Source organism: Podarcis bocagei (genome assembly GCF_964188305.1).
Source record: "Podarcis bocagei genome assembly, chromosome: 4".
In the NCBI taxonomy this organism is placed as follows: Eukaryota; Metazoa; Chordata; class Lepidosauria; order Squamata; family Lacertidae; genus Podarcis; species Podarcis bocagei.
This window is the reverse complement of record NC_138128.1, coordinates 58,928,455-58,950,844: the sequence shown is the minus strand read 5'-3', so window position 1 is coordinate 58,950,844 and position 22,390 is coordinate 58,928,455. Positions and strand designations below refer to the sequence as shown.

Genomic DNA, 22,390 nt, shown 5'->3' with positions numbered 1-22,390 from the left:
TCGCAACAGGATGTCCTTTTCAAGAAGAAGTATTTTGCCTGTACTTGCAAAATCATTGTTGTAAAGTCTCTTGAGTTACTTGCAAAAGCATTAATCATTACCTTAGGGAAAATATAATTATCTGTGGAGAAATCATGTATTGAGTCTAGGTAACTCTGACTTAACAGCTTGACTGCTGCTCAGTATTCCAGAGGAGAATAGTCTTGGCAGCACGCTACTTATTTCCATGCTAGTTCAGTGCAGTTTAATGAACTGCTGTAGGTAGATCAAATGGTTCCTTTTTTTTAAAGGAGAAAAATGATTCATTCAACTCTGAACACGTTTATCTCCCCTTTAAGCTTTAATTTCTCCCACTGGAAAAAAAATGGTATTCAAAAGTACTCTGGAAGAGGTCATAGCTCTGTGCTAGAACACATGTTTTACATACAGAAGACCATCTTAAAACTTCCATGGAGGCAAAGAATTCAAACCCTTTTTCATTTTAGATAGCAACACAGAGAGAGGTTCCCTGCCTGAGATCTTGATGTGGTGCTTTCATAAAGAGCATACAATATTGGACTCAAGGGACCAGTTGTGACCCAATATGTGGCCGCTTTGCTTAACTTCCGTTGCGTCATACCCAGTGAATCTGTAGTTGCCAACCTGCAGCAAATGCGCATTTGGAATTGATAGGATTCAAGGACTGTGCGTGGTCACAATGCTAAGACAAAATAAGGTTCAGCAAATTATAGCCCGAACAAACCCAAGATCCATGAACCTTGGCTTCTTTGGAGACAAAACAACAACTGTGAACACTGGTGTGAACCTAAACCAGCCACTTCATTATTTGTTTCACCTGCTGGAGGGAGGAAGCGGGGAGCAAAGTGGGAGGGCTTGAGCTGTGTGCCAATAATTCATGCACAGACTAATTTGCTTAACCATGGTTTTTGGTTGAGCATTGCATGACCAATGAATGCCATGGGATATGAGTTATAGTTGAAAGGAGAGGAAGTGAAGAAGGCAGCATTTGCCCGTTTTTCTTTTGTTTGGAAACACTGAAAAGCCAAAGAGTTGAAGCCATCTATAGCAAACTCCTCCCTGTGCCCCACTAAGTATGATTTGAGTCTTGTATGAACTACAAGTATGAACTACTCATGATTTTTAATCTCAATACCTATAGTAAAAATTTTTCCTCATACGTTTATTTCATTAATAATTAACAATGTAAGCAGAACTCTGCAAAGTACTTACAGCCCTACCGTTGTAAGAAAATAGGTCTCCACCCTTTTCAGAGTGCAGTTGCTTCTCAAAGTCCTGGTGCAAGCCAGCCACTGGGCACACCCACGTGCTGCTGAAGACATCTCAATGTGCAGAAAATGGCCGACCTAGGTGGTAGCCTTAGTTAATTGTAAGTGCTATTTAGTTTAATTTAATATATTTTAAAAAACAATTTTCAATTCAGGTTCTGCTGTTTTTCATCAACTGGTAGAATAACTTGGAGAGTCAATAAAGCCGCTCCCTTTTATCTGGGCTACTATGTGATCACCCAAGGGGCAAATCAGAAGATGGTATCATGGCCTGAGAAGGGCTGTACTGTGGCAGTCAGTATTTTTAATGTTTTGGAAAGAGTGCCGCATTTCCTCTCATTTCTCCCTCTATCCCCATCATAACCCAGGATTGGCAGTATCTGTCCATCAGGTCAACTTGCTCACAGTCACTTGCCAGGTCTCCCTTTAGGTTGTGTTACTCGCAATTGATACATGATCTCTTACTGTTCTGCTGGAGCGCTAACAAGTGATAGGTGATATGGAGTAGTGATATTTTCACGGACCTTATTTCCGCATTGCTCGCTGACAGTTTTGATGTCAAGGGACAAGCTTGCATGGCACGACCGGGATCCTCTGGCTGGCAAGTTGAATGCTACGGACATGCTCAGAAGCGAATGACTCGGGACCTTTCACTTGGTGATAAGATGTCATGGGAGAGGTCACTGGCCTGCTCACTCCACTTTGTGCATGCTTCTGCTTTTGTAAGTTCACAAATGAAAAATCTAAGCATATTGGTCTGATGTCAAAGTTCAGGACTCTTTGGGGTCACTAACGTAGTAGCTTTAGCCTGCAGATATGAAAGCTAGAGAGAGGCTTCAGAGACATCACTTTCTCATTGCCTCTGGCTAGCTGCAGAAGATCCTGGCCACCAAGTGTTTAGAACTGAGATATCCAAATGTCAAATATTTGAAGATGTATGTGAAACACCCATGACCCAGCATTGAAGCTGTACCTGATCTTCAAAATAAAATGGTTGGCAGAGGAAAAAGTCAATCCAGTATAAAACTGACGCAAGTGAACAGCCAGGTCTTGTCTGTGTTTATCTTTTGCCCCACACTTTCCAAGCATAGGTCCGTGTCTGAGTAGGGTTGCTGTTTTTTTGTCCAGAGCTTTCCTTGAAAAAACCTGCTTTTGAGTCATTCCACACCAAGTCACCTGATTTTAATACTCGGCTGTGCTCTCACAACTCAGATTTTCTCCATTTTTTTAAAAAATGTGTAAATACCTATGAGATAACCTCAAGATTTAAGATTTATTGGTTCAAAATTGGGCGCAGGAGAATTTTTTAAAAATTTCGATTTTCACACATATTTTTTTTTTAAAGAAAATCTGAGTCGTGAGAGCACATGGCACCAGGTGATTTGATGTGGAATGACCCTCTTTAAAGCTGCATTGGAGCGCAGTTAATGGCTTCTTCTTCTAATATTCCAAGTGACTCACATTCATCTGGGCCATCTCATAATTAATGCTTGAAAGACAGTTTCCAACTAAGCCTTGTGTTGCACATTGGGCTATTCCCGAAGACTGCTTGGAAGTTGCTGCAGTAGCAGAATCCAATGGCCTGGCTTCCTTCATGAATAGGTTGCATACCTGCCAACGTGGCATAAGCCCAAGGTGCTGGTGATCTCTCTTTTTAAAATAGCTTTATATAAACTGGTTGCATCAAACATTCAGCATCACCTTCTCTCATATGAACTACCCTGTTGATCAGCTGGACTTAACTTTTCTGAGAAGACATGTATCAGATTGCCATGCTGGAAATTTAGTGTAGTTTTTTTGGCAGGCTTTCTAGACTTTTACTGGAAATTCGGGCATCCTTTCTCTGATGTGGTTTAGTATGTGTTAGGACTAGTCTTTCCATCTTTTCTTAGCTAAGTCTACTATATACTAGAAAATGATAATCTTGAGTGCATTTGGCTTGTGGCAGTGAACCCTCTAGTTCTGATTCAGTAAGCAGGTGCAATAGCTCACAACGTTCAAACTCAGTAATTTGCCGGACAGTTCCTGTTAAGGAAAACCGCCATTTCGGCGGGGGTTAAAACCCTCACACAGATGGTTGAGGACTGGGAAGAGCCTGAACCATGGGGGTTTTATGCTGTAAAACTTGGCATCTTTAAAGGGCTACCAAGGACCAAGAAGCAGTTCAGGGGTGGCAAGGCTGATTTTCACAGACTGAATTCAGCGAGGCCATTATTTTGCTGCAGGCTTCCAGTAAATAAAAGTGCACCCCAGGGCATACAGGTTTTGCAGGAAGGCACTAATCCCCTCCTGGGTCTCAGTGCCTGCTTCAGCTGCTCTTGACAGTTTCAAACCACTCGACCAACTTGGTAGTACAGCTGTATGCAAATTTTCAAGTGACACAGGACTTTCATCCTTTGGGGTTTTGTGTGTGACTCAAAAGCTTGCCTAGTCCTAAATCAACAAAAGTTTATCTGTGTAGGAGTCACAAGAAGGTCTTAGTGAAGCAGAATGAAAAATATCTGCCATACTGAGACCTTTCTCCACTCTAAATCTTGCAGAATGCTGATTTAGAAGTACTGATCCATTAAAATGTCACTTAACTGATAATGTTTTCTGCCTGATATAGAGCCCTGTATAATTCAAATGTTTACAAATTCCTGTACCTATGTATTCATGTACTAAAGATGAGTAAAAATGAAATTGCATTATATGTATATTTCAAAAGACCAATTTTAGATGGGACAAGAGTGCACTAGTTTTCCAGCTGTATGCAATCTCTCAGTCGCTGTGCAGGGAGTGTTGGGCAGGAACGTACAATATATGAAAGGTATCATTTTTTGCTGTAACTTTTATGTGGGACTGTGTAGGTTTGTTTCCAACTTCGCCATTTATTATTTGTCCCACAGAATAAAAAGCTCTGTTGTCTAAACCACTGAGCCTCTTGAGCTTGCTTGATCAGAAGGTCGGTGGTTCAAGTCCGCCCAACAGGGTGAGCTCCCATTGCTCTGTCCAAGCTTCTGCCAACCTAGCAGTTTGAAAGCACACCAATGCAAGTAGATAAATAGGGGATATAAATGGCATTTCCGTGCACTCTGGCTTTGTCATGGTGTTCTGTTGCACCAGAAGCGGTTTAGTCCTGCTGGCCACATGACCCGGAAAGCTGTCTGTGGACAAATGCCAGCTCTCTTGGTCTGAAGCGAGATGAGCGCCGCACACCATAGTTGCTTTTGACTGGACTTAACCACCCAGGGGTCCTTTACCTTTACCCACAGAATAAAAAACTTGCTCGTAGTTCAATTCTTAGAAGCTTCCATATGTCAAACAAGATTCAACCCAACATTCAGCTCAATCTCACAGTCCGGATTATGAAAGACCACCGCCCCTTTTTCTTCACACACACACACACAGCTCCCTTGGCTGGAATCTGTTGTTAAACAGATTCAAAACTGGTTTAAACAGTCTGCGCTACTGCAGCAGTAGTATCTGAGAAGCAAAATGAGAAATTGAGTAAGAACTTGGTTGGGTAGCTTATGTTTTATACTAAAGAGTTCTCTGTTGCCGTAAAGATAGCAACCTTAGCATAAACTTGTTTATATTTGGTGGTTGCAAGGCAGGTAGATGCTCAGACCAACAACAAGCCCACCTTGCTCATGTCACATAATCCTGGGCAGCTAAAGCAGAAAAACTGCCCTTTGTGCCCTTGGCTAAGCATATTTTTAGGATTCGAGTGTTCGTCTTGTTTTGTCGCATCTTCTCTGCTTGTAGTTTTCATAGTTCTCAGGAGGTCATTAGGTTCTTGAGAGATTAATGAGAAAGCACCTAGCAAAGTGTACTTGAAGACAACCAGTATGACACACATAATATCAGACTCCATTACACTTCCTTTTTCCAACAGTAAATCTTCAGAAAAATGTATCGATTTTCTTCCTTCCAAGGTTCTGCACTCTGGGTGAACTTAGTTCTGACAAAACAATAATAGATAATTTTTCTTTACTAGCCAGCTGGCCTTTAAGTGTGCATTTTCAATTGCGTCCACTTGCAAACTCAAATCCAAATAAACAAGAAATATGATTTGCAAGCTGATTTAGGGAATCAATATTGGCTCTTAGTCAGTTCTTATGCTTATCAGCATATTCTAAATCATTGACCTTACATCGAACTACTTGGTTTTAATTGCACATTAGGGGATAAATGTTTAGTGTCGTATGGCTCATTATTTCTCTCTCTCTCCTCTTTAGCATTGACAAAAATGCAGCAAAATATTTGAACAGGATTATAGGGATTACTTTGGGAAATTATTGTATAATTAGATTCTTACTGCAGTTTGTTCATTTTTGCATGGTATGCATCTAGCTGTGGGCCTGCCAGAAGCAAAAAAACCAAAAACTTGTCTTGGCTATCTGACCCCCCTGTGGTTCCCACCACGTAGCTCATGTTAATATCGCCTCATTGTTTGTTTGAACTTTTATCTGAAATGTTTTGAAGGCTGCCCAGGGGTTCAAGTAAATAACGTTGGCCTATAGGCAAACAACTCTATGAATTATATAACATTTATTCAGCCTTTTTATTGAAACTTCATTCCACACAACTCTTCAACAGCATCAGGTCTAGATTAACTATTTTTCTAAATATGCTACAGCAGCACAAGGCTTTCATTGAATCAACAGACCAGAAATCTCCCTGATACTAAGCTGTGTGTTGCTCATCCTGTTCCCAAGAGTCAGCTAGTTTTTAAAAATTCCATAGGCAGCTGTACCTTTTGTTACATAAAGTAGGAGCAATGAACATATTCCCAGATGTGCGCATTTAGTCAACCAACATTGGCTCAGCACGATGAGTATATTTAAGCCATTCTTTCTTTCCCACCATCCTCAGTGTGTTAAGAGCAGTGAAAACCAACTTTGTGGGCAAATACGCTACATCAAGTTCAGAGTAGGACATAATAGTTCTAAATACAATCCTCACTTCTTTTTGCCTTGGGATAGATTTGCTTCTGGTTCCTGATGAGTTGGAAAGTAGCTTTCAGGCTATACTTGGAGACGCAGACAGAAGTGTAGGCCTCTTTCTGTTTCATAGCCTGCAACAAATTCCTGTTATTTGAGCTACTTGTGGCCCCTGTGGTGAGGTGGCCATCCATTGTCTTAGAGCCAGAATTCTATTGCAAAAAATTACATATGCAACAGAATATCTTTTCTTCGTAACCAGCTTGTTGCTTGAGAATCTGTAGCAAATGTGAGAATCTGAAATACATCAAATTAGCAGCTTGGAGGTAGTTTGGAGTCACAGAATTAGAATTTCCTCATCCTTGTTCCTTTGCCACTGACATTCTACTTCTTGGTTTTGCTAGCAGCTGATTGTCACCAGCCTACTGTAGGCCTTATCTGCTCACTATACTCTCCCCCCTGCACCTATGCAGTTCACATAGGAAGGAAAGAGCTTGCCTGTTCTTCTTGCAGGGATAGCTTCAGTATCTGGCCATCCTGTTGTGCTCTTGGGTATGTGGAAAGAGGTCAGATTTCCCCAGATTTGTTTTTTGGGAACAAGGAGAGCGTCACTTAAATTTGATACGATGATTTGCAAAAGCAACGTAACAAACTATCTTTCTGTTTTGTTTTTTCTTTTTCCAGAGGTTGAAGACTTTGAAGCATTTTGTGTCAAGCCGCCCAGTTTGCAAAACAGATGGGATTTGGTTCTACCAAACCTTTCTTCTGGGAAAATGCACTGAATCAGAGGCTGTGCCTAATATGGCTGGTTTTGACCTTTACCTCTACTGGAATGGACCCCAATGCATGAGTTCGTTACCATGGTGATGATCTTAACGACAACTCTGGAAAACAAAGGTGCTGATTCTCTATCATGCAGGGCTGAGTTGGTAAGAGAGTTCATTTCACACCAGCAGCTTAGTTTACTCTATCAGCCGTTTATGTTCTTCAGGTTGCAGGGCTATCTCCTTTGGGGCAAAACAAATGGGACTCTTTCCTTATAGCTCAATGTAATTAGGCCAGTGGGTGCACAAGAAGAACATACCTGTTTGGTGCTGCATATGTTGAGTCTTGAGTTTTAAAGGACAGTGTTGGCTTACCTGCGCATTAGCTGTGGTCTCCCATATCTTTGGTCTGGGAGTTGTGCAAGAGTAGGTACTGAGGACTTACTTTAATTGAGTCACTTAGTTTATGAAATGTCACATGGGTAAGCTCTTCCGGCCTGCTTAGATTCACATTTAAATTTGACAGTATTCCCAGAGATGTTCACGATATGACTGCATTTAGACTTAACAGTTACCTGTTGAAACAACAGTTGTTGTTAATTTCATTTCTATACTATAAGAATAAGAATAAGAATTTATTATTTATACCCAGCCCATCTGGCTGGGTTTCCCCAGCCACTCTGGGCGGCTTCCAACAGAACACTAAAATACAATAACCTATTAAACATTAAAAGCTTCCCTGCCTTCAGATGTCTTCTAAAAGTTTGGTAGTTATTTTTCTCTTTGACATCTGGTGGGAGGGTGTTCCACAGGGCGGGTGCCACTACCGAGAAGGCCCTCTGCCTGGTTCTCTGTAACTTCGCTTCTTGTAGCGAGGGAACTGCCAGAAGGCCCTCTGCACTGGACCATCATGGTGTCTTCCAAAATGCTGACAGTGTTTATAATAGTGCAAACAGAATTATGATATGTCTTTCCCAAACTGTTCTGACTATAGAATTGTGGCTTTAGTGCCAATTTTGACTTTTCTTGGCATTTTGTAAACCATTTGCTTAATACAGTGGTACTTCGGGCTACATACACTTCAGGTTACAGACGCTTCAGGTTACAGACTCCGCTAACCCAGAAATAGTACCTCGGGTTAAGAACTTTGCTTCAGGATGAGAACAGAAATCGTGCTCCGGTGGCGCGGTGGCAGCAGGAGGCCCCATTAGCTAAAGTGTTGCTTCAGTTAAGAACAGTTTCAGGTTAAGAACGGACCTCCGGAATGAATTAAGTACTTAACCCGAGGTACCACTGTATTCTGGTTACTCGTTGTCCCAGAACTGGTTACTAGTGCAGATAATCTCATAAGAATTGGAGCAAAGCACACTTGGATCAAAAGAACTCCATCTTTCCATTCACAAAGGAAGGCTTTAGGAAGAGCGGAAATAGAGAAATTAAACTTTTTGCTTATCCTAAGAAAAACAGTTGTGATTACAGATAATTTACTCCTTTCTTCCTAGTTTACTATAAGACCCAACCCTTGTGAAATGGCAATTACAGTTAAAATGGGGAGAAATGTAGTTTCAAAACATTCTTCCTACTTACTCTTTCCCCTCCTTGGATCTAAAACCAGTCTTCTAAATAATCATTTTATATTTGGATGGTGGTAGTCAACAAAATCCTACTCAAAGTAGACCTATTGAAACTAAGGAACCTAACTTAGTCATGTCCATTAAATTCAAAGGGACTATTCTGGTTAGGACTAGCAAATACCACCCATACTGCCAAAATACTCTTTCCTCACACATCTAAATGTTATAAATACAATTCTACAAAGACAAAACGCACACACTGTAAACATAAGGAATAATATATGTAAGTGAATAGATATGAGGTATTCATACACTTATGTGTATAAAAGGCTTTCTTATTTAGATGTAATCAATAATAGCCTAATTTAACTGCTACCTATTGAGCTGTTTTTTTAAAGTGATCAAATGTTCAAGACCACACCATCCCAGTGACATTCTCCCTTCTTTTGTATGCCATTATAGTTTCATACTTAACTTTATAGATGAAGTAGAACTTGATAAATATAAATGTGTAAGTGTCATTTGTAGCAGGTTGTTTCAGAAAGTTGGGAGAATGGGGAAAGTTTTAATAGGAAATATTTTACTAGTAGGCATAAGCAGGAGAGGCATTGAATTAAATCCAAGAGGGCAAGGAAGGTCATAGGCTTTGTTTTGACATTTGGTAAATGGCACCATTTCCCCTGCTTTAAGGCGATTTTATTTGTTATCTTTGTGATATCAACCACCGTTAGCAATCCCTAACCCCATCTCAGTCCTATTTGCATGCCTAGAAATCAATGTACTGCTTGATAATGGATGAAGTAACGGCTGCTATGCTTAACAGGCCTGGAAAGAAAGTGCCGAGAATTAATGTGGTTGTACAGAGGAGAGGAACAATGATCACAACTGAGTAGCAGTGCAGGTCAGAGACAAATGTGAGCATCCCAAAAGATGGAAAGAAAAAGAAGCAGGAGCAGAAAGAAAGAAAGAAAGAAAGAAAGAAAGAAAGAAAGAAAGAAAGAAAGAAAGAAAGAAAAATTGGGCAGGGGAGATGAAGGCAAAACCAGCTGAGGAGGGAGTTGGGATGGCATTGCTCATTCGCTAAGCTACAACTCCTCTTATTATCACATTTCAACACATGCTCCAGCATGTGTTTAAAATCTTGCACTCCAGAACTCTGGTAGTTGATAGTAGAAATTATTCCTGAGTAGAATTGGACTGAGTTCAGCCCTTTGTGTAAGTGTGCACAGGGTTGCAGCCTAAGTATTAGAATGTGTAAGACTCCATACAAAGAAAAAAAGCAAAAGTTGTTGCTGAAACTTATAAACTGTAGAAATACTTGCTTGATTGCAGGGCAGGGAATATGCTTTGTTACTTATAATGGGTTGTGGGTTGCATTCAACATAGTGCCAAAGCTAAGGTTCTTCCAGCGCAAGGATTTCTCCTTGAGTAATGGAGCATTGCTTCGCGCTCCTCTCCCTGTGTCCTACCTAAATCTACTCTGGAATTTTCTCCAACTCTCCAGAGTGGGGTTGGGGGACAGTGGAGGGGGTGTGCTGGGGGGTGTCCCATTGCACTAGTGGTAATCCTTGTGGGCGTGCAGATGTTTTGCTGAATACCACCTTAAATAATTATCTTTTTGCAAAGCAAGATTGGTCTGCTAGGGGGAAAAATAGAAAAGCAGAACAGAGATCAAGTACTTTGAATTTCATGGACATTACTAACATGTTGTGTTATTGGATACCAAACTGCAATTTGTTTCTGCTCTTCTTCTTTTTAAAGAAGAGTCATGAGGTGATGATATTGACAAAGGAGAAGACTTTTAAAAGGAAGACTTTAAACAATATCTGAGAAATTGCTGAAATTGTTTGTCTTCTAATAATATTATTAACTTTTGCCCCATTAAGAACAAGAGAAATTCTGTGAAAGCAATCTGGAGATGTTTTGGTAGTGGAGATCACTGTTTAGTTTACATGTTCCACCATTCTTATTTTTCTAATCCTGAAGAGTAATTTGAAAGAACAATTCAAAACTTTAGCTGAGTCTTTGATCTTGGATTAGAACATTCACAAAATAGTAACCTGACCCCATTCTTTGGTTTAGCCTTCCATTCAGTTTTGAAAAACTGTTAGAAGGAAGACTTACCAAGAAAAGCTCCAAAAGAGCAATACAGGCACAGCATCCTTTTTAAGCTTGCTGCCCTTTTGCTTAATTTGTACGTTTGACTCAGTCTACACCTTTTCATAGATCTGTGCTCTTGGCATTACTCAGTCCTTGAATGGCATTTGGACATGACCCTGTATTTCAGCATAATTCTTAAAACCTCAGTGAATAGCTTTTCTGGTTGTTTTCAGCACACTCCAAAGAAGATGAGTCAAGGACCCACTCTCTTTTCTTGTGGAATTATGGGTGAGTAAGGAGAAAGCCTCTAATTTTTTATTGCACGTTATAATGCTGGCGGGAAATGCAACAGGGCTCTCGGAGCTAGGGATGGGGGAATCTGTCATTTTCAGTATTATATGCATTTTTATGCATACTTTACCATAGGATGTGCATTTTTGTACACATTATTTGGCTGGAGAAATTTAATTCAGTTTGCTTTTAAAGGCAAATCTAACTAATCTGCACTTTCAAAAGCAATACACAAACCGAAACACATTAATCTTTCAGAATTTTCACTTCTCCAAATTTTGCTACGTGGTTCTCCCTCATTCCTACTTGGAGCTGATTCAGTGTTTGTTACGAGCAAAAACTGTGTGGTTTTTTTTTTGCAAGCTGAGAAATCCATTTCCTAATTTCTCATGCACTTTTCTTTAAATTCCATATGGTTGGCAGTTGATCTGCTTTATGTTACACAATATAGCGCTCAGCTGATGAGCTCTGCGTGTGCCCTGCATGTCAAAACTCCAGGTGACCTCAGTCTCATCTCAAATATTGTAGAAGTTAGTAAATCACCCATCTTCACTCCGGTCTAAACCAGATGTACTTAATTGAGACAACGGACTAGGATTCCAGATTCCAAGCAAAGCATTCTAGTGTCTTGAAAAATCAGCTCAGTGACACATCTGGTATATTCAAACTTTACGTTTAGTGATGCTTGATAATCGAGTTCCATTTATTCACAGGTATGAACTAAAATTTGCCTGCTTGCTCCAAACCTGGGTTTTGCATTGCTGAGTATTTCAAGGCTATCTTATTTTGAATCTCACTTATTTTAACAGTAATGCATAAAAGTGAAGTGATACATTCATTCCTAGTCTGTGTAGTGTTTAAGAGGAAGTGTAGTGTAATGTTTAAAACTTCACAGTATAGTATTTAAAAAAGAAACAATAATAATTGGGCAATCACTATTTAATTGGTATTCTTCTGCTGCAATCAACAAAAGTTCATACTGTACTGGCACACAAGCTGCCATCCGTGTGTGTGTGTGTGTGTGTGTGTGTGTGTGTGTGTGTGTGTGTTATACAGCCTTATGATGTTTGAGGTTTGGCTGGATGCTCTTGGAGGGCTGGCAGTTCTGAAAGATGTAGTACTGCATTGTGTTCATTAGTTTCTTATATGACTGGGCAATGACCTCCAGACCCAATTAAAACTTTAGGCCCAACTATTCTATAACAAAAGCTGGTACTTTACAAACAAAGAATCTGTTCCCACCATTCACAGGCATTACCCTCATTAGTATTAATGGGAGCTGAGCAACTGTATTGGGAGAGACATTTCTCAAGCTTCCAGACAGGGAAGTCATCTGAGATGAGAGTGAGGGGGAAATACAAAGTGTTTTTGAATTATTATGATTCTTTTGCCTCAGATGGAAGGTGCAGGCTTCAAAGTAAAAAAATAAAGTGACAGAAACAGTCTATTCAATTTATGTTTTATGTGAAGAATCAAACAAGAAACAAATAATACCAAATCAATTAGCCAAACAATATATAGAAGTCTAAGAAGCTTGTTTATGACTACTTTTCTTTAAAACTTTTCCCGTTCAAGCTACACTGATATGGTCTTTATTTGCTAAAGTGTCCTGTTTCCAAGGGAACCTAATCTTACCTTGCTGACCATAGCATCCCCTGTGCAATTTTCTTTGTCAGTTCCAGTGAAAAAGAGCAAATCCCATTGGCATTATTTTTGTTTTGCTTTGTAATGTTCGTCATCTCTTCCAATGCCTTCTTCCTTGGCCCAGATTAACCAACCATTGTTGAAACTTGCCCAGATAGGTTCAGTGCTGACAACCACAATGAATTTCCAACTGCCAAGCTACTTTTGATTAGATAGTTTTGTTCCTACTTGTTCAAAGGGTCAAGACAAATGCATCGTTACAGATTTGGATTTGGATTAGAGCCAGTGGGAAGTCAAGAAATACACTGCCACATGGGACATCTAGGGACTGGAGAGAGAGACCACGCTTGGCTGGCTTTCTAGTCTCCTCAGTCTGAACAGGCAGTGTCAGCAGCGAGCCAGCAGTAAATCACACTATACAAGTTAGAGTTAACTCCTTATTAGCAAAAACATGTTCTGCACAAGAGTGTCAGGCCTAATGAGCACAGCAAGTCATCTCAGGTAGGTCTTGCCCCCATGAAGCAGTTGCTGAGACTGAAGGTTTCCGCCTCCCCACAGCTGCCAAAGTTCCCTCCTATCCAGGGTATTTTCCAAGCAATCAGAGATTGTATCTGTGCATTGCCAATCTTTCATCCGCCCTTTTCATGTCCCTTCTGGTTCTGGGAGACAATGGAGGAGGTGAGCTTGTTGCAGCAGGAGGGGAAGGCACCATGACTCTTTACCAACCTGACTCATCTCTGCCTCTTGGCCTCTCTCCTCCCACCCTCCTGCTTCAGCTTCTGGACTTCTTTCTGCCACTGTCCTTCTCAGCTCACTAAGCCTTGTGACCTCCTCAGCTTCCAACACCTCCTCTTCTGAGTCTTCTCCCTCTGATCACTCATCATTGTCCCACCACCACTCCCCAGGTTTTGAGCCTTTCTTCTCTTGGGGGTTCCCCAGCTGGTTCCTCCCACCATTCATCTGTGCCCAACCAGTCTAATATAGGCAGGATGTTGTGAGAACTAATTGTCTATTTGGATTTCAGCGGGGGGGGGGGGAGATATAGATAAAGCTGGCATATCCATCGATATGGTTGACCTTGAGAAGCTGTTGTGAAAGTCTAGAATTGGAATGATAACAAGATAAGGTCTGTGACAGGCCATCTTTGCCCAGAGCATGGACTGAGGCAAATGGGAAAGAGTGACTTATATCTACTGCTTTATAAGTCATGGGAAAACTTTTCTTTTGGCCCTGCCAGTTATGTCAACTTGCTTTAAAGAGAAGACTAGGCAAACCAAACACTTTTGTAGAACCTCTTTAGCACTATTCAGCACAAAGCCTGAGGAGGAATTTTGAGTGTGGTCGACCAAACACGCTTAGAATTCTTCTTTAGGCACATAAGATGAATACACGAAAATCTGGAGTGGAACTGTATGGATATTGGGCGTGGGTTTGTATATGGGCCCCCACTCCATTTTAAGCCCACATGCATTCGCCCCACATATAAATAGGACTTTGATCTCAAGTGTGATGATGCCATATCTTCCAATATTTCTATTATGTTCTCATGTTCCCTATTAAATTTTTTTTGATAAATCTATGAAAACTTCACACATTTGAGTTTGATTGAAATATTTGAGATTTTTTTTGCCATTTTTTGAATAAAAAAATTAATATGCTTTGGGCTTTCCTCTTTCTGCAGCTATTTTAGTTGCTTTTAGGCTTTATAACCCTAACCAAGTTAGAATCATAGAGTTGGAAGAGACCACAAGGGCCATCGAGTCCAACCCCCAAGTTATTGGCTTTCATTTAATATTGTGTTTCTATTAGAGTACTATCATTAGCTTTCTTAGGCTTTCAGTTTGTCTGAAAAGGGGCTGTTTCCCCTTTCAGGCTTTGTTTTATTTCAACCCTTCTGTCACTTTCACACTAGCACTGCTTGATGACAATTACTGAAACATGTCCCTTAAAAAAGTGGTGGAAACTTTTTATCAGCTTTATTTGGAGAAATTGTGTGTGTATATTTCCTAGTAGCATTCACACACACACACACACACACACACACACACACACACACACACTTATTTATCATAACACAGTTATATTTGAAGAAAAAGTATCTGTATACATATTGCTCATTCGCATTAATTTGCTGTCTCTCCATCATCACAACACTGGTTTTGCTAAGGGAAAACCAGTTTTGTAGGGGGAAACAATAAAAAACTAATTTCTGCTTAATCATATGCATTTTTACTCTGTTGTATGTGCTGCTAAGCTCAATTGAGCTTGTTCTCAAGTAAACAGGCAGAGGGTTTCAGCCTTTCCTGGTGAATAGTTAATGTAGATAACTGAAAAGGCCTCAGATACCACTTGATACACTATTAAAAAACATCAATCTTCATCAAATATTTGTCAAGTCACAGTGCCCTACATCATTTTCCCCCCTTTTCTTAAAGGGCAAGAATCCTCTGAGTTTTAAAAATGTTGAAATTGGTATAATTACCGCCCAGAGAAGAGTGTCCCTGATTTTTGTTTTGCAGGAAAAAGCATAGAAGATGAAAAACGTATTGCTATATTGCTTGAGCAATATACGTATTGCTTGAGCAAGAACAATTTTGTATGCCTTGCTTGAGTAGCTCTTGAATCATGTGCAAATAAATCGTTGCTGTTATGGAACAGAATATTTCTTTTATCCTCCCAGACAGCCAATATTATATTTCTCCAGTCAAAAGGGATACAAATGTAGTGGGTGGGAGGGTCACAAAGAGAAGCTGGTTGAACATATTGTTTAGGCAGTGAAACTATGGGTTTTTTACTTTTAAAAAATATGCTCTGTAGCCAAAGGAAGAATTGAAGCAAATATTTAATGCAATGCTGCACCCTAATTCCTCTCCTAGAGATTAAAAGGAAAATATTGGCTGCCGTTCTCAAGCTGCCTTTCCCAGAGTTGGTCCATTCATGTCAGTAGTGGAATTTGGCTTGCTTTAGGATTTTGTATTGCGAATGTTCAGTATTAATAGTGGTAAAAAAAGACCTTCCTGCACGAATTTATTCTGTTGTTTTACTAAAGGAGCATTGGTAACTTGGAGGCAACCTAATGCTCAGAGTTATGATGCACAGTTCTTAAGGAAGAGTCCCTATAAAGGCAGCATCTATTTCTGAGGTTTAACAGCTAGGAGGGAGAGTTTGCTGAACCCCTGTGGGGTTTAATGTTTTGGAGCATTTGGCTCCCATCTTATCCGTACACTAGGGGTTGAAGCACTGAACACATTCTGCAGTATATATCCAGACACTGGCATATGTTCTGAATATACCTAAAGCAGATGCAGAGCTTTTACAAACAGCATTGAGGGTGTTGACTAGTTTCTTAAAGTAGCTGGCATGGCAGGAACTCATGTTGTTGAAAAGAGATGCAAAAGCCACGTGCCCAAGAGAAAGATATACAGTGGTACCTTGGGTTACGGATGCTTCAGGTTACAGACGCTTCAGGTTACAGACTCCGCTAACCCAGAAATAGTACCTCGGGTTAAGAACTTTGCTTCAGGATGAGAACACAAATCGTGCTCCGGCGGCGAGGCGGCAGTGGGAGGCCCCATTAGCTAAACTGGTACCTCAGGTTAAGAACAGTTTCAGGTTAAGAATGGACCTCCAGAACGAATTAAGTTCTTAACCCGAGGTACCACTGTAATAATCTTTAACTTCAATTAGAACTGGGCCAAACCAGAAGCTCATCTTCTGTAGTATATGCTGCTTTTCTCATAGACAATGTAACTGGTAATGTTCATTGATCTCCTCTCAGTTCTGCCTCAAATACACTAGATCTGCAGTCGACATGTCCAAAGGGATTTTGATGTCTGCCTGAGACGCTAAATCCAAGCAATGCCTCCAGCTGTGATGGTAAAAATAAAACACAGAGCCAAATAGTTGACAATTTTCTGATGTAATGGCAGAATTTGGATGCATCTCCCACTTCTTATAGGTCAGCCACGTGCTTTATTAGGAAACCAGTTTAATTGGCAGGCACTGTTTCAACAAACATGCAACAGTTTATGGATCAAAATATAAAATTGTTATAGAGCCAGTTCGAGGGAAGTTTCATTCACTCCTCATTTTCAGCGTGTGTGTCTAGTGACAGCTGATGGGGAGCACAGACACAGCTTTTAGCCCTTCATGTTACAATTTATTTTTCTGGGTTATACCTTGAACCCTTTACAATATGGAAATATAAGCATTTGATCTTTCTTGGCTCCTTCTTTATTAAACGAAGCAGTAAGAGCAGTTCAGCAATGGAACCAATTTCCTAGAGTTGGTGTTCTGTCCCTTGCTGTGGTCTTCAAGCAGAAGGCAGACAACCATATCTTGGGGATTCTCTGTATTTCCTGCATCAAGCAGTGTGACTGCAAAGCCCCATCCAACTCTTATTCTTTTAATGCAGCCAGCAACCACAGTAGTTTAACATTTTCTTAAGCAAGAGCTAAAGGTAAAAATGGTTGCTCCCAACCTTTTTGTTAATTGAAAACTCCATTTAATTTGGAATTAGTCATTGAGAATTTCACTTCAACAGCTTTGCCTCATGTTTGGTGGCCATGATTCAATAAACATCAGTAACAGGGCAAAATATTTGCTTACTACTTAAAGCTATTTGAACTACCTTTAATGAGACTGTTTTAAGGCACACACATAATTTTGCTGGCATTATTTCATCCCACTTTTTTGCCTTTGTGAAAAGGAACTTTCTGTGTTGTGCTGATTTTTAAAAGCTTTATAAGAGAGAGAGAGAGAGAGAGAGAGAGAGAGAGAGAGAGAGATGAAAAAATAATGCTGGATGCAAAATTCAGAAATATAATAAAAGGAAATCTACACTGATTTGATTTTGGCATCATTGTTTTAAAATATAAATAGCATCATTTGTTATGAGAGCTACGTGACTTGTGCTGGAGCTATCTTAATAGATAGTTAGGAATAAGGACATTTTGCTGCACTCTTCCTTCCAAAATGGATCATCTAATTTTCCACTTGGGAGGTCCTGAGTACAAAAGTAGCAATGGGAGATGGATAGTGTGCTGGAATGCTGGAGAGGAATCCGTGTCCTTTGTTGTACTGCTGGTTTTGCTCCAACCAGGAGTGGCGGGCTCTACTGTATCATTGCACCACCTGCCGCACCAGCCTCTGGGGGACCTGCGGCCTTTCAGATGTGCCTCTACAGTATAAGATGGAGCTCTAACTCCCATCAGTCACAGACAGCATGGCCAATAGTTGGGGATGGTGGGAGTTGTAGTCTGGGCCGAACTCAGGGTGTTACTATTGCTGTATAAAGCCCTGAACCACTTTGGGACAGTTTGCTTGAAGGATTGCCTCAGCCCATAGGCACCCATTTGACCATTTGGATCAATGAAACTGGCACTTCTTCAAGTTCCACATAATGTGTGTTCTGCACTTGCAAGAAATCTGTCCTTTAGTGTGGTAGCACCGATATTTCAGAAGTTCCTGCCCACTGATATTAGGCAGGTGCCTCCACTGTCTTGTTTTTTGCCTCCTGCAAGCTTACCCAGACACGGAACTTTAGCATGCAATTTTGACAAGTGTTTTAGAATTACTTATTCTATTTTCTGTTACATATATTTTTATGCAGCTAGTTTTGAATGCTAGTTTCTTAGTGGCATTTTTAATGAATATTTCATGCTGTTCGTTGTAAACAGCTTGGAGGTCTTTTGTTAAACTTTAATTTATTGTAATTGGACATTGGTTAAATAAAATATAACTAAATAGGGCAGCAACATACCGAGGGCCACAGGTGTGCCTCCTGTGATCTATAACACCAGCAACAGATGGTGAGGGAAGGGGCTTCCTTCCTGTTATGCCTAAGTGGGTTGTGGGCTGCTTCTCTCTTCTGGCATTGCCTTGGGGAAGTGGGGCATAAATGTTTGCTGGTTTGTTTGCAAGAGAACAGTGGGGCTTGGTGATAAATGTTCCACGTCCTCACACTAGCTTAGGTGTAGGGGAATTCCTGTTAAATGTGACCATTGTGGTCGTCTCTGAGGCAACCTTTCTGAGGTGAAGGCTGTGGTGCTCTTAGGAAACGAAGTGTGAGATGGAGGCTACAGTTAGGAGTCCACACCTTACGTAAATCCCTATAAGAGTTCTGAAGAAACAAAAAGGAACTCTGAGGCTCCCGAATCAGGATTTCAAGCTCTTCAATCTGTCAACATTGTTTCCAGACTTGTATGCCTCACCTCTTCCTGTTGCCAAGTGTCCACATAAAACAGATTGTCTAAATGACTAATTGCTACGTACGTATAACAGGAAATAATTTGAGTGAAGCTCTTATTCCATTCCTGTTGACTACACTTTGCTCTTTCGACTAATTAATCTATAGAAAGTAGTTAACCCCCCACCCCATTTTGCATCAACAGTACCACTCTCCCTGAATATTCTGTGTGGTAGGGGACCCTTGCATTTTGCATTGGCTGGTAAGCTAGCTCTGATGTGAAATCTTAATGTGTCATCTGCAGGACTGAATGGGGGATGCTTGCCTGTTTTTTTGACAGAAGCAGACGTGTATGTGTGTGGGAGTAGCCACACCCTGACTCTGCCGTCTCTAGTCTCTCCTCAGCCCTTTCTTAATCTTGATGTTTGTTCAAGTGGTGCCAAGTACAGGTTATCTAGTCTCCTCGGGGAATAGCTGTGGAGGTCTGATGAGCAAAGCAGATTTTCAGATGAGTGATTCCTTATCGGGCAGAGGTGCCAGTTTCTGGCCTTGATCTTTCTTAGGCCTGTTGTCTTTTTTCACACACAAAAAGCACTTGAAGGCACTTTCTTTGTCCCAGGTATGCATAGTGAAGTTGCACACTCATTTTGGACATATTAAAGGGCATTTTCCTATCATTCCAAAATCAGCTAAATAATGCCATGAAGCGCCAATTCAAAGCAAATGTTTTCCAGGACATGATCTGGCCACGCTGGGGCATGTTTGGAAAACATCGCCACAAAGAATTACAGGAAATGTCACCTCTGTCCAGAATGATTTTGGACTCTCAGTTTCTTAGGGAACATGGAAAAATAACTTCGGTACCTTTTGTGTTACCAAGGACAACTTGGCAACCAAGCGTATTCCACATTTACCAAGTGGCATGACTGGTAGGTCCAGGCCAATTTAACCATATACTTTATTCAGTTTTACATCAGTGAAGGAAGGTTTAGCACCTGTATTTCTAAAGACCATGTGTGTGTGTTGGAGCAGAAGATAGAGTGGGGAGAAGACTCAAACCATCTTCCTTTTAGGGGGAACTTTGTGCACAAGGATTTCAGGCACATAGTGATGTTGCTAATTCATTCTGAACTCAGCAGTGTTCTGTTTATTTATTTCGTATTTATTAGTAGTATTAGAGGGAAAGAGCAGAGGGAAGGCTTTTCACCTGTCCTATCCCATAGGCTCTAGAATTAAAAACAGAAAATACCAGTGAGACCTGCAACAAAATATTGCAGCATGTTTCAGTATGTTTTTGATTGTGTATCTGTGTGTGTGCACACACAGATGCTTCTAAACCTCAGGCTTCACCTGAATAGGCTGGTTCCTCCCTCTTGTTTTGGCTCCATTTCTTCAACACAGTGGCACCGAGTTCATTTTTAGATGAAGCAATGCCATACCATCTAAATCAAATAAGTGGATTATTGGGAGGAGAGGAATGCATGGACTTATTTCCTTAAGAAAAAAAAACTTTTAATTTTGGGGAAAGGCTTTTTTAGCTTTTAAGATTAAGAAACAAAGAAGGCTTTGGAGAAAAGATTAACCTGTTCATCTTCGAGCAAAATGTTGGGTCCAGTATGCATGTGTGTAAGCCACAGACCTTGCTGTGATGTTTTATTCTGATGAGGCACACTTTGTGCTGTCATTTCATTTTTTTTCCTCCAACCTAGATGCTTTATCTTTGAAAATCTTTGTGTGTATGTGTTGGGTGCAGCAGGAAAGCACGAGTGGTTTCTGTGTCATCACTGCCAGCTAATTACTGCCATTAAACTCATTCTACAATGCGAAGCCACATACTTCATAAATGGAGTGTGCAATGGAAAGTACAAACTGCTGGTTTCCTAACACTCTTGGCATACTAGGCAAATAGTACACAAGGAAGTAAATTAAATGCAGGTGCAAGAGATCATGATAAAATATTGGCAAAGAAAACTCTGCACTGTGTGATCCAAACCATTTGTATGCTCAAACCCCACCCAGACTTCAAAATATCACAAAGCCTATAAAGATGCTGAGTTGCTGCAGTATGTTGTTTTATATATTTTATGTCACAGAAAAAGATCATAGACCTATTTCCCCCATTTGCCCTATTTATTTGGTAACTTACATTTTTATTATGCTCTAACAGTATTTGTTATAATTTAAATGTAATTATTTTCAAGTATAACTGGCATTGATAATGTTTGTTTTTATGTCTGTGCCCCTCCAATGAGTGCAGGACTATAGCACCCATCATGTCTGACCACTGGCCATACTGGTTGAAGCTGATGAGAGTCAGAGTCCAAACAATATGTGAAGGGTTACAGGTTCCCCACCCGTTATAGAACAATATCAACATAACACCTATTGAGAAAGCAGCATAGTGCATCTCCTTCATAACCAGCTTCTGAAATAGTTCTTTAGTCACAACAGAAAATTAAAATTCACAACCACAAGTGGAAAACAACCTCTACCTGCAGTTGTTACTAATGGAATATCTGCCAATTCAGCTCATAGGTAATACAGTGGTATCTCGGGTTACATACGCTTCAGGTTACATACGCTTCAGGTTACACAATCCGCTAACCCAGAAATAGTGCCTCAGGTTAAGAACTTTGCTTCAGGATGAGAACAGAAATTGGGCTCCGGCGGCACGGCAGCAGCAGGAGGCCCCATAAGCTAAAGTGGTGCTACAGGTTAAGAACAGTTTCAGGTTACGAACGGACCTCCGGAATGAATTAAGTACTTAACCTGAGGTACCACTGTCCCTATGTTTAGCTGGCTCCAACCCCAAACTTTTCTGCAGGGGAAAGCTGCATTTACTTCAGTAGGCCTTGTGCCAGCTAAGGAATAGCGAGCAAGAATATTAAGGCCTGCCCCCTAAGCCATTGCCCTAGCTTTATATATGAAGTCTGATCCTATGCACGGCACTTTCCTTTTTTCAAAGCACCCTTCCATACTGTTCCATACCTTCCAACATCTTAAGTCGCAAAACCGGGATGCACGTCTCATGCTCCCACTTGAGCCATGTAACCCACATGAGATCATGGAGCCCCAAAGGGCTGCTGTACTTGCATACGATAAAATAGGATTTCCTCCCCACCCCCTCAGCATTTTTTGGGAAGAGTCTGTCAACCCCTGGAGCAGATTTGGGAAGTGAGGTCTGCTGAGAGAGAGAGCCCAAAACTTGAGTCCTTCATTTCCAAGTGGTGGAGTAGCTTTGGAAACTGGGAAGGAGAAAATGTGTCTCCCCCCCCCATCCCCTTGCTCCCTTCCTGAAACATCCTTGTGTAGTGCAAGACTGTGAGATTTTAAATCTTATGGTACTTATCCCCATAATCCTTACCCTTACTAGAACCTGTTAGAGGAGTTTGTGCAGGCCAGATCCATCTTTCCCTTTCCTCTGAAGACTTGGCTGATTTTTTTTTTTTTTTGCCTTTCCTGATGTTCTGTTTTTGTTTTTTTGTAATAAAATTTTTATTGAAGTTTTCACATATATTTAAGACAAACACAAAAACATAAACAACCACAGACAAACACAACACAAATAACAAATATAATTTTAAATCCTTAATTTCTTAACTACTTTCACTGACTTCCC

General features: G+C 40.6%; 1 protein-coding gene across 5 annotated transcripts in view; it reads left to right on the top strand.

The window, feature by feature from the left end:
* The window catches only part of FAM53B (family with sequence similarity 53 member B), a 125,602-nt gene that overhangs the window by 38,525 nt on the left and 64,687 nt on the right, over positions 1-22,390 (top strand). For 4 of the 5 annotated variants that reach the window (XM_081193031.1, XM_081193030.1, XM_081193032.1 and 1 more), the window contains 2 exons: positions 6,896-7,140; positions 10,883-10,937. In XM_081193031.1, the coding sequence (XP_081049157.1) occupies positions 7,054-7,140; positions 10,883-10,937 (142 nt within the window). In that variant the 5' untranslated portion in view covers positions 6,896-7,053. The remainder of the gene's footprint in view (positions 1-6,895; positions 7,141-10,882; positions 10,938-22,390) is intronic. The other variant, XM_081193034.1, reaches the window with a different exon arrangement.